The 13,227-nt window shown below is 38.4% G+C and overlaps 1 protein-coding gene across 1 annotated transcript in view; it reads right to left on the reverse strand.

Annotated features, from left to right (window-relative positions):
* LOC137296917 (sodium- and chloride-dependent GABA transporter ine-like) overlaps positions 1–7,831 on the reverse strand; it is a 91,581-nt gene extending 83,750 nt beyond the window's left edge. Inside the window, exon 1 of the mRNA XM_067828819.1 lies at positions 7,653–7,831. Coding sequence (XP_067684920.1) covers positions 7,653–7,770 — 118 coding nt within the window. The 5' untranslated portion in view covers positions 7,771–7,831. The remainder of the gene's footprint in view (positions 1–7,652) is intronic.
* Positions 7,832–13,227: the final 5,396 nt, after the last annotated feature.

Below are 13,227 nucleotides of genomic sequence, written 5' to 3' on the forward strand. Positions count from 1 at the left end.
ACCTTGACTGGAGTATGTTGACCCAGTCACACATTATGAATGGTCTCTAACTTGGGTACATTCTTAGGGTGGATTCCTAACTTGGACCAGGGGACCCTTGACCTTGACTGGAGTATGTTGACCCAGTCACACATTATGAATGGTCTCTAACTTGGGTACATTCTTAGGGTGGATTCCTAACTTGGACCAGGGGACCCTTGACCTTGACTGGAGTATGTTGACCCAGTCAATCATGTAACACATTGTCAATGAAATTCCTCAGTGACCACAACATGCTTGTGGTGGCATTTTTTCTGGCTATGCACCAATTCCTTACAATTTATGGGATTGCGTTAAGAAAAAACATTACTAACCTTAAGCAAGACTAGATAATTTCATACGTACATCTAAGTAAGTTTTGCTAATGCTCTGATCAAACAGTTTCCAGTTTACATTATTATTTACTAGATGATATATAGTATCATTCCATATATTTGAGAACAGGGCAAATACCTTTAGGACATAGGTTTATCATATAATGGAGAGTGTTATCGATGCAGTAAACCCATCTAATAAACTTGGTATCCAAGTCTCATAAATATGCAAATTAGGTAAAAAACGAGAACTACTTTCACAAAACTCCATACAAATTCATGCGAATCCCACAACGTAAACGTTGAATGATGAAGTCGTTGGGAGTTTTAGAGGGTTTTTCCATTGCATGGGCGAGTTTGTAAACAAACATGGCTGCTCCCAACTTCAATATTGGCAATTCTGTCAGAGTTGACGATAGGGATGCTGGAGTTATTACTGCAGTGATTAATTTTGGAAAGGATGAACCCGAATACTTTGTTCAGATAGAAGGTACAGAATATGAGGCACAGATGAAATCATAATCTCGGCATATTCTGAACATGGCCGTTTGTTTCGAACATTAACTTCCTCTCGTTATATGAATTTGTTGTCAAGCACACTACTGTTTGTCTGTGAACCAAGAACCTATTCCTTACTTATTACACTCTTTCTCTTGACTGTTACCTTGTTTTGTTGTTCTTTCAAGGCGAAAAAGTCATTCTAGGTTCATATTCAGGTTTGCACAATATGTGAGACTGGTCACAACCATATGCCGCCATTGCGAAAGGTCACTGACCTTGACCTCGCTTCAATGCTATGTATTCATACTCAAACAATATATTCTCTCTAAACGTATTTTGTTCTACTTTTAAACTATAATATGATAGTCAATAATCTCTATTTATCCACTGGACTCCATCAGTAGAGGTTTCCCCTTCTATGAGCTGGTTCTCAAGAAGGGTGAACTTCTCTTCCACCTCAGTCTCAAAGTATCAGTTAGGAAAGTACTTCAATAATAAACACCAAATTTTGTTCTTCTTCTCAAGAGGGGTGAACTTCTCTTCCACCTCAGTCTCAAAGTATCAGTTAGGAAAGTACTTCAATAATAAACACCAAATTTTGTTCTTCTTCTCAAGAGGGGTGAACTTCTCTTCCACCTCAGTCTCAAAGTATCAGTTAGGAAAGTACTTCAATAATAAACACCAAATTTTGTTCTTCTTCTCAAGAGGGGTGAACTTCTCTTCCACCTCAGTCTCAAAGTATCAGTTAGGAAAGTACTTCAATAATAAACACCAAATTTTGTTCTTCTTCTCAAGAGGGGTGAACTTCTCTTCCACCTCAGTCTCAAAGTATCAGTTAGGAAAGTACTTCAATAATAAACACCAAATTTTGTTCTTCTCAAGAGGGGTGAACTTCTCTTCCACCTCAGTCTGAAAGTATCAGTTAGGAAAGTACTTCGATAATAAACACCAAGTTTTGTGTGATAGAACTTCTTTGCCATTTTTACTCTTACATATATTCCCCATCTGTTACAGATGAGTTGCAGATTATTGCCAGAAGAGGTAACTTACCTCAACCACATAACACAAAACCCTTGGGTATTATATACAAAGAAAACTGTTTCATAACAGTTTCATACCTGTTTCCCTCATATACTGCGTTGAATAAAGAGCCTATAATAAAAGGGATCATCTCTTATGCAAGCAACAATTTCTGCAAGCAGGCAAACCTGTTATTGCACAAGTTAGACTGAATTTCTCTTCCAAATATAGGTTGAATTAAAGGAACGAGGAGATATTAATCACAAATACTTTTCTACAAACATGTTAAAGACAAACTGAAAAATTTAACAGCAATATTGCAGGAGTTCAAAATATTTTTTAAAAGTGAGTTGCCACAGGGCAAGTGACTTCAAGAACGTTAAACTCGTCCTGACTAATTTTCTACCTCCTGATTTTGCGACACAATGTTTGATGTTAATGTTTACTGGCCTATTTATCGAAGAGTGATAAATTTCAAAGAACGATAGCTCTAAATTACTATTATTGTGAAATGTAATAGCTTCATTATGAGCAGATATGAAACGAAATCCAAGTTTATTTGGAAACCGTAAGCAGAAATTATGTTGTAGCCAACTGACAAGTTAGATAAACCATTACTTGACTCCCCGAAATGAAAACTGACTTGCCCCGGGTGTTGGGCGATGGGATTTTTTACCCCCTGAATATTGGTACATACACCCATCAAGTTCTTCTTTCTTAATAACTGACCATTTGAATCCTACTTTAAGAGATGAGATCACAGGTAAATAATTCTGTTGAGGTTGTATATAAATGGCTAGAAACTGTAGTACTAGTCTGTCTGTATGTTGGAAGGGAAACAAAATAATACTTGTAGTGAGTTACATGGCAGTGCACATATCCATAATCAGAAACACACTTCTTATTCTTAAACTGGATGAGCAGTCTTTTTTATCGTAAGTTCAAACCTGCAAGATTACCCATATAAACACAGATGATAAAATAGATAACCTTTGCTTGTAATAACTAATTTTATCTTGTTTAGTGACAATAGGAAATTGCTTTAAAGTTTCAGTAAAGAGATCCAAATGGGAATGGTGTAGTATAATATATAAAATACATATTAGTACCAAAAGAGCTCATACTTTATCTTTGGCCAAGTTTGAACATGAAGTGACATGGTTCGTCACCCAAAACAGCACTTGCTGAGAACTTGAGACCACAAAAACAGGCAACTGGTTTCACAAATCCCCATGGACAAACCCAGAGGGTCTTCATAGTGCCTGCATAGCATGTTCATAAAAAGTCTCTTTAGACCATAAAAATACTTCAAGAACAATGGCAAGAGTCCCTGGTACATTGCTGTGTGGCCTAAAATAATGTTGTGGTTTACGCAGTAACAATTACCAGACTGACCCTTGAACTCTAGTGCCGACCCTACTTTTTTGCAAGCAGCATGACTAAAATAAGTTTCCAGATACCATTGTTCCCCGCTCCCTCCCTACTCCCCAGCACATGCATCGGTCAGTCTGCTCGAGAAAGTTCACATGATGGCCGCAAGCTTGACTGAATAAACAATATGCACATTGATAAATGTGTCATCACTTTGAACCTTACTTCTAAAATGATGTAAAAATATTTGATAAAATCATACCTGTCTACCCTAAATTTAAAAGAGGTGTATTCGAACACTTGTTTTTCAATCTGGCCTACAGAAACAATTTTCAAGTTGCAGAATGTGAACCTTTTGATAAAAGACACTGTCATGTTATGTTGTTATAAAAGTTATGGGGACTTTCATAAAATGATAATCTTGGTAAAATCAAACCAACATATCCTGTGATAAGAACAGATGGTAGGTTACACTTCTGACAATCCATACAGGATACATCAAGAATCTATGTTTATCTTATCAACTGTAGGAGAGGTAGTCACTTGATTTTTAATACTTCACTTAAATGTTGTCTCAAAAAGTGAGAGATACTACTAGTATATATAATGGTATATATATAAAATATTAGTATACTTATTAACCACAACAGAACCAAATTCGTGGTGTGAATTTATGAACTTAAACAATAATTCATTTATTTTTTTTAAGGACTGTTACACAGAGTTTGTTAACTATGATTTTCCACTGCTGGATGTGAGAACAGTTTCTGCTGAGATTCGAGGTAGGAATTTGTCTTCAGCAAATTGTGCTAGTTGTAAGAGGTGACTAGCAGCATCGGATGGTCTCGCTTGCTGACTTGGCTCATATATATGGTGTCTTCCCATTATGACTACTCCCAGTTTGACTACTCAGGAACTTAAACATGCCACCCCTTCACTTAAAAATGTACAGTACTTGCATAGCTGATTACTCCCAGTTCCTCTACTCTTTAATCAAACTACAACCCAAGCTGAGATAACTACTCGGATTAAATATTAAAATGTTTAATTGTCACATTTATCAAGAACGGATATGACTGATCATGAACATTCTTGTTATATACATAATTATACAGAAATGAGGCAATTTCTTTGTTTGGTTGTGGACATGAAAATTTAGGCCAATATGAGATCACACGTGTAGCTACTTCTAAGCGCAAATGGGCTCTGCCTAATTCGCCATAAACTGTAAAATTTGGTGTGGACATTTTCAAACCTGCTCCCAATTTTATGAACTTCAAAGCATGCCAGCCATATTTACTACAATTGTATAAATGAACAAAAAATTGCAAAGTTCCACCTCAACGCGGTCAGAACTATATGTGGAGCAGTCTGTGGCACCAGTCATAACTATCTAATGAAACAAATCTTACCTTTTTTGATAACGGAGATGTTCTCAAAAACTGTGTATGTTCTATAAAATGGAAAACATTTAGTGCCTCCTTATTTATCAACTCGCCTACTTAATAAAGTATTTGATTCAACCACTGGTATTACTTTGCTAAAGGCTTTGATTTAAAATCTGTTCTTTACAGTCCTTCCAGCTCAAACCTAGAAACGAATGAGTAAATTTTGAAATCAGTGCACAGTTCCATATGTTTATTAGGTAGATTTCTTGCTTTTGTAAAATACTACAATATGACACATATAACTCCATGATTTCACAGAGGTATGAAACATAATTATAAGATGTTGCCACATACATTTTAATATACAGCCAGACTTTGTATTGATATACATCATTATAAATGCTATATTGATTACAAATGCCAACAACACTCAGATATTGAATGAACCTGGTACAGTTTTAATTGTTTAGAAGTGCTAGTGGAACAGTCTACCTGATGGAGGTGAAAGAGCTAGTAATTATAAACCACTTGACTGAAACAGGTTGTGTATTGGACAGGTAGTCAAAATGGGAATAGTCATAATGGGAATGAACCATACAATTATAACCCTACATATAATTGTATTCTGTTTTCGTAGTGTGATGATCATTGGTGCCAAACACTAGGCTGTCTGGTTGAGCTTTGATTACAATGCCATTGGTGATGGCGATGATGAGTGCTTATAGAGGTGATGATGAGTGCTTATAGAGGTGATGATGAGTGCTTATAGAGGTGATGATGAGTGCTTATAGAGGCGATGATGAGTGCTTATAGAGGTGATGATGAGTGCTTATAGAGGCGATGATGAGTGCTTATAGAGGTGATGATGAGTGGTGATGATAATGGATAATGGTGGTAGTAGGTCGACAGGGACATCATCACATTTATTTTTCAGATTGTTTTGTTGGCAATTCATCTTTTAGACTATCAACTTTGATCATACATTCTTTAAACACAGCTGAGGTGACAACACATAACATGGACCAGTTGATCACACATAGCAAGGCTTATATCAAACATACAAAAACACAGACTGAATTAGTGTAGTTGAGTTGTTGCATTAGTGAACAGCGCACACAGAGACCATCAGGATCAACTGTCAAGCTCATGCTATGACACCCACCACTGAAAGCTGTGTCCTTGATAGACCAAACTGTGTATTTCTAATATCTTTCTTCATGAGGTACATATAAAAACATTGTGGAAATCATCATAACAAATCTGACATTTATAAATTTCATCACATCTAATTGACTTTCAGTTACAATATAAACATAAGGGGTATAAAACTCTACTACCATCAATAAAATGATGCAAATATGCATTTAATGTACATTCACTATCTGGGTCAGAATATGTAAAAGCATTATCATATTTATTCTACATTAAAGTGACTGTCAGCAATGGTACCACAGTTTTCCCTTTGATAGAGAAACATTTCTGTTAGAACTGGTGTGGTGTAAGTTGTTACTTTAACACTGCAAGTTGCATTCAGATGAAAATAGAACCTGTCTGAAAAGACATGTACACTGTACACGACGGAGATGTTAAAGGGAATGTTCTGGAGCAAATTACAATGACACTTGAAATGATAATTCATACCAAAATTCATTATTATTTGTAACCAGTACAAGCAATACATTAGCATTCAAATATTAGGAAAATATAAATATAGAATATCAGGTTCATCATGTATCAGTAATAGCTTAGACAAAGACTCCTGTCAAAAGTAGTAAAACTTATCTCACAGACGTTCTATTGAAAAAGGTTTAAGTTATGACCACACAATTTCACAGATATTCTAGAGTTAAAATCATAGCCTGAGGTAATCAGAACTCCACTGTCAGACAAACCTTTCATTAAGACCACTGTACATACAGATACATAACTGCTGCATGTATGAATGGGTACAATGCTGAGTCATTCTTTAATGTGCAGAATCAGCATCAGGTGCTGGGAAACATGACATAAGCAGTTTTGTAGAATTTTCTCAAAGCACCTTCTAAATGTTACCACAGAACCTAGATATTCCTTATGCAATACAGACACAGCTCTCCATTGTCTGTTTGACGTAGCTCTGAGTGAGTGGGTTTAGTTTTACACCACTTTCAATGATATTACAGCAATATCATGGTAGGGGACACCAGGAATGGGCCTCACATATTGCACCCATGTGGGGAATCAAACCCAGGTCTTCAGTGTGATAAGTGAACACTTTAACCACTACGCTACCCAACCGCCCCAGATATCAACAAGTCAGACAAGACATGATTTAAGGTATGTCATGTGGCAGTGTTATAAAGATCACTCACCAAATACACCACATAAATATTAGCCTACAACTCTTAAAAAAAGAGAAGGAAAAAACAACTTAAGAACAAAAATGCAAAAAACACTCTATATAAAGGTATGACCTATTTGTGTCACTGCCTTCACAACATTTTAGACAGCTCTCTTTGATGTTTATAAAATACAGCATGTTTGACAAACAGGGTGGAGTGCGTTTTTACAGCAGAAGCAATTCAGTGCAAAGAACTTTAATTGGTGGGGCAAAGCTGTTACCATAGAAACATACATGCAAGACCACCAGTTGCATTGTGATGTCATGGGGAAGGAAAACTGCAATACAAGCGTACTGTGATAGATTTCAGAAATATATCCACCGAGACAATGGTGTCTGATATCTGATATCATTAACTGGCTGAAATATCCCTTTAGTGGAATATATACTTGCCCTTACATAAGATCATACTCTTGCGTAACAGAAATTTCTATGCCAACCAAAATAGAGTTAAGACTTCCAAAACAGAAAACATTGCTTATATAAGCCAATCAATAATCATGAAAAAATCTAACAGTCGCGAATTGTGGTTTCGTCAGTCTATTTATAACCCCAGTTAAACCAGGCTAATCCACAATCTCACAGCAAGAGAGCGTGTGAACTTGGTACATGGATTTACTAACACAACGTGTAACCTACCTCCCCCGCTACGGAAGCACAAGTACGGGAATCGCCATACATTTCCAAGTCCAACGGCATACCCGACCGTGGCAAGCAGAAATTCCAGTTTTTTGTTCCAGTTTCCACGATCTTCCATACTGTCAGTTGAAATGACTCGAAGCTTTCTGTGTTAGGAGAGCAGCAGTTGTGAGCGCCTCTCAAGCATGCGCACCTTATGAATGGCGTTTGCAAGACCGCTGAATCATGGTTGTATATTTATGCAAATAGTTCCCTGTCTCAAGCCAATCAACAAACGGTTGACATAAAACCGTTCGGCGAATGCCAAATGATTAGCTGAACAGTGGTATGGCCACGTGCTTTTCACTTTGTCATGTGTTCAACAATAACAAATATAGTAACGTACTGTATTTCCTCTAATAAACTACTAATCCATGGGAAGACTTTACTGTACTTAGCGTGAATTTAATCTAATCGTTAGCATGTATCAAAAATGATTTGTGTCGTATGGATTTTTAAATTCGGTAAGTTCAGTCAGGGGTCATTCAGAATTCATGCCTGGGTGGGTAGTGTGGTGGTGGTGGGGTGTTGTGATGATTTTTTATCTAGAAGCGTACACAGTGTGAATAGCCCAGTGTGAATAGCCCCTTAGTTACATATTTTATTATCAAAATCGACAAGCAAAAATCGACTTCAAACTTTGGGAATTATATTCTATTCATGTCAAATAGAGATGATTTTTTTATCACTAATACCATAATCAGTTATTTATGTGCACCTATTTTGTTTGTTGTTTGCTTGTTTTCTGCCGCGTTTAGGTTAATTTCGGGGTGTTTTACTAGCTCTGTTCATAATAACCGGAATTTAAACTACGATTTTTCCGAGGGACACTGAAAACAGTAATGTCCCCTGAAATCAATGTTAAACAATCATCCAAAGCTTTCATTGTATCACTACTATATCAATTTCACCACTTACTGAAGTGATTGGAAGGTAATCGCCTCTGTATCTACAATGCGTATACGCAACGCGCGAACGATGAAAATTCAACAATTACATTTGATAACATCGGGGTCGTAAAGAGGGAGTACTTAGATCAGTTACAGTTTTGGAACGGCTAAAAATTCGCGTTGACATACTTTTGTATAAATTTCAGAATCATATGAGTCTGTGATTGTGTAAACGCGGATAGATATTGTGGCTTTCAAGGTTTGTTTGTTTTCTGCCTAATACCGCACTCAGCAGTTTTCCGGCTATATTTTGGTGGTTTGTATATAATCTCGTCTGGGTCTGACAATCCAGTGGTCAACAGCATGAGCATTAACCTACTGGAATTTTGGGTAGGTGTAGGGTGGGAAACCTGTAGACCACCTGTCTCATGGGACCCACCCCCTATTCAGGTTCTGCCTTCAAGGGCGGAGGGATGGCCTAGTAGTTAAAAGTTCGCTCGTCGCCGCGAAGAACCGGGTTCGATTCCCACATGAGTATAATGTGTGAGCTCCATTTCTAGTGTCCCTTGCCGTGATATTGCTTGGATATAAAATCGGCGTAAGCTAACCCCTCTCACCAGTCACCAGTCACTCAGCTACGTCGAACCAACTATGCCGAGCTATGCCTGTGTCCCATAGGGTAATGAATATTGCTTTAGGTTTTGTGATGATGTTGAGAAGGTGCTTGGAGAAAATTCTACTAAACTGCTTATGTCATGTTTCCCAGAACCTGATGCTGTTTCTGCACACTAAAGAATGGCTCAGCATTGGATCCATGCATATGTGCTGCCGTTCCAAGTGAGTGAATTGAGTGAGTAAGCTTTTTTAGCAACATTCCAGCAATATCATGACTGGGGACAACAGAAATTGGCTTCACACATTGTACCCATGTAGGGAATCAAACCCAGGTCTTCGGTGTGACAACTGAAAGCTTTAACCACTAGGCTACTCAACTGCTACCATGCAACTGTGCAATGGTGTTCAAAATACCACAACTCATTCTTGCTTATATAACATGTGTACACATGTGAAGCCCATTTCTGGACTCACCCGCCATGATATTGCTGTAGTATTACTTAAGGCGGCGTGAAACGAAGTCATTCATTCGCTGCCATGCATGGATACAATGTATGAATTGTCTTATTTGAAGGCATTTCCCAAATGGATATATACATTTAGTTTATATGAAATACAAATAAGATGAAATAGTTGCAGTCTCTGTAACTAACTGACAGAAACCTGAAACCCTGATCGCGTAAACAGTCAAAACATAAACTCAATGAAGTTGCAAGTCTGTACACAAATATCCTTTAGCTTCGCTGCGCGTTTATGAATGGAAGTCAGTTCTACCATCAAATAATTGGTATCGAAGACTCAACAACTGAAATCCATCGATAGTTCGATGTATCGTTACAGTCCAAAGCTAATGTCTCCTAACCCTTTCTTCATAATGAATACGAACTTTTACCACCTGGACGTGGTTTGTAAAGCAGCCTAGAACATCCATTCCATCCAGCAATGCCATTCTAACTGAAAATACATATTATCATCCATCAAAAAACCCAGTCCTATTATCTTTTTACTTAACAAGTTCAGCACGTGTTGTAATTGCCATTTGGTATGTCTCTATAAATCTTTATAATACGGAGCAGTTTTATTGCTAGTTTTATGCCATACATCTCTTTATGACTTAACGTTAAGTTACATGTACAACAATATTCTAGTTATCACATCTCTGTGAGTCTTTATGACTTAACGTTAAGTTACATGTACAACAATATTCTAGCTATCACATCTCGGTAAAACAAATTCTTTCTCGGGCAACAAAATTAGTATTATCCATTACTTTAATGCCCAGACTGTTCAGACGAATGAAATGCCCATTGTCCACGTACATCTAATGGAGGACCTGCTTTGATTAAGTATACACGTGTCCACGTTTTAGATCCCGTGAAAGGCAGCCGAATACCTCATGTCAAAGAGAGGTGTCTAACAAATCCTCTTTGACGGTCACAGGTATTACCTCATCAAGTAAACAATAGAAAGGTGTCTATCAAATCCTCTTTAACGGTCACAGGTACTATCTCATCAAGTGAACAATAGAAAGGGTCTAACAAATCCTCTTTGACGGTCACAGGTACTATCTCATCAAGTGAACAATAGAAAGGTGTCTAACAATTCCCCTTTGACAGTCACAGGTATTATCTCATCAAGTAAACAATAGAAAGGTGTCTAACAAATCCTTTTTGACGGTCACAGACACTACCTCATCAAGTAAACAATAGAAAGGTGTCTAACAAATCCTCTTTGACGGTCACAGATACTATCTCATCAAGTGACCACTATGAACAAGTCTAACATATCCTCTTGGACGGTCACAGGTACAAACTCATTAAGTGACAGATAGAAAGGTGTCTAACAAGTTCTCTTTGACGGTCACTGATCACAGGCGATCACTGTGAAAATGTGCAGCGATGCGGTTACTTTCAGAATTGTCTCTGTTATGGAAGGTTCAGAGAAACCAAAACACTACCATGTCTGGGTTGATCTAGGATGGTGCGTCCGTCATTTGACAGACACACTTTGTTTCTTTGTTAAACGTTTCACTCAGCAGTATTCCTGCAAAAAAGGAGGTCTGTAAATAAACGAGTCTAGACTCAGCATGAGCATCGATCTACGGAATTGGGATACGGTGACATATGTCAACCAAATCAACGAGCCTGACCATCCGATACTGTTAATCGTCACTTACGACAAGCATGCGATGCTGAAGGATGCGATGCTGAAGGATGCGATGCTGAAGGATGCAATGCTGAAGGATGCGATGCTGAAGCATGCGATGCTGAAGGATGCGATGCTGAAGGATGCAATGCTGAAGCATGCGATGCTGAAGCATGCGATCCTGAAGGATGCGATGCTGAAGGATGCGATGCTGAAGGATGCAATGCTGAAGCATGCGATGCTGAAGCATGCGATGCTGAAGGCCAATTCCAGTCTGGATCTTCACGGGTCGACAAAGTCACGTCATTTGTCCTGATCCCAGCACCAACACAGGATTCGGTAACCGCCCATAGTACCACCCTGGAATCTGGTACCGCTATGACAATCTCTGTCCTCTTACAAACACCCAACTCGATGGGTGACAGTCCTGACAAAGTGGTCCAGAAAGCAAACACTGACATTTTTGTCTTGACGAGGTGCCACAACAGGAGGCCAAAAAGAAACAATTTGCTCCTGATACATACTCCCCGCTCCCCCTAACCAGAGGGCTTCCAGTCAGCCTCACTAAAGCCTAAGAGACCAGTCCCCAACAGGATCCAACACTTATTTGAATGGCATGTACAAGTTGGTGAGATGAACAACGAGGAGAGTTCTATAAGTATACAACTTCATTAATATTAATGTAGACAGCGTCTCTGTGTACCTACTAACAACGGGATCACTTACTTGTGTATCTTGTTCAGGATTCCAGCAATGAGCTCATGCACACTACGGGGCATTTAGCCAAGATGGACTAGTGTTGTGCATAAACATATCGTATGAACGAACATACCACACAAAACTAATGCAGACTATTGTTCCTCAGCCCGAACAGGGCAATGTGTAGTGCATGTTGGAATTGTCACGATAATTTCATAATTGAGAAACCAATGATGCATTCTCTGATCGACGGGCCCACTGTTGCACGTGTTTACTTATATGAAAGAAACCAACGAAGGCAGCATAGTATCCTGTTGGAATTTTTGAAACCAACAAATCACAAGGTTCTTTACATGTTATTAAATATAACCAGGAGACATTCAATGATAAAGACGTCACAACCATTGATATATTTATGAGAGTCGTCGTTTGTTGTTAACGATGTCGTCTAAGGGCATCTCAGACAACCCAAAATAGAACATTCCATACTTGTTGTGAATAGTGTTTTACTTTGAGCAGATGTGATGGCATGGCTCTCGGTGGTTTCGTCTTCCGTGGGACATTTGCATATTGGTAGCCATCTTGGCAATAGCAAAATGACGAGAGCAACGTGCCATGTTACGTTGCCCATGGTATGTTTAACTCACAGGCATATACCATGAAGATAATGCATATGTGTTACCTTATTGTGCTGGGTACGACACCGATGGGTGCGCAAAGCAGAGAGCGATTGGAACCAGTCAGGCGTCCCTTAGGTCCAGCGATTCTCTGAATAATCTCACGGCATATATTCCTGTTCAGTAAGATGATAATGTGAATGGATTGGTGGATCGGTGAAGAGGATTAGTGAAGAGTCCAATCTTCCTCAATTATGTGCTGTGAATGGCGTGAGAATGAAACCCGGATTGTTAGTGCGATGAGCAAATGCTTCAAAGAACTAGGCTTCCCTGCTCCCAAATCCAGCCTGAGAACTAATAATATGATTTTAAGCTTCCAGGTTGACAGAAGGTATATTCCCCCGAGGTTTACGTTCATCCAATAAATTCATCATTAAAGAGTGATCCAAGAGTGCTGAGAGGATTAGACAATGAGGAAATTCCTGTTCTTAAACTTAAGTGGAAGGATGAAAAGATAAACGATTATGCAGATAGACTCATATGTAAACTGTCATCCTGTGGTATTGATGA

Source organism: Haliotis asinina, chromosome 1, assembly GCF_037392515.1.
Source record: "Haliotis asinina isolate JCU_RB_2024 chromosome 1, JCU_Hal_asi_v2, whole genome shotgun sequence".
In the NCBI taxonomy this organism is placed as follows: domain Eukaryota; kingdom Metazoa; phylum Mollusca; class Gastropoda; order Lepetellida; family Haliotidae; genus Haliotis; species Haliotis asinina.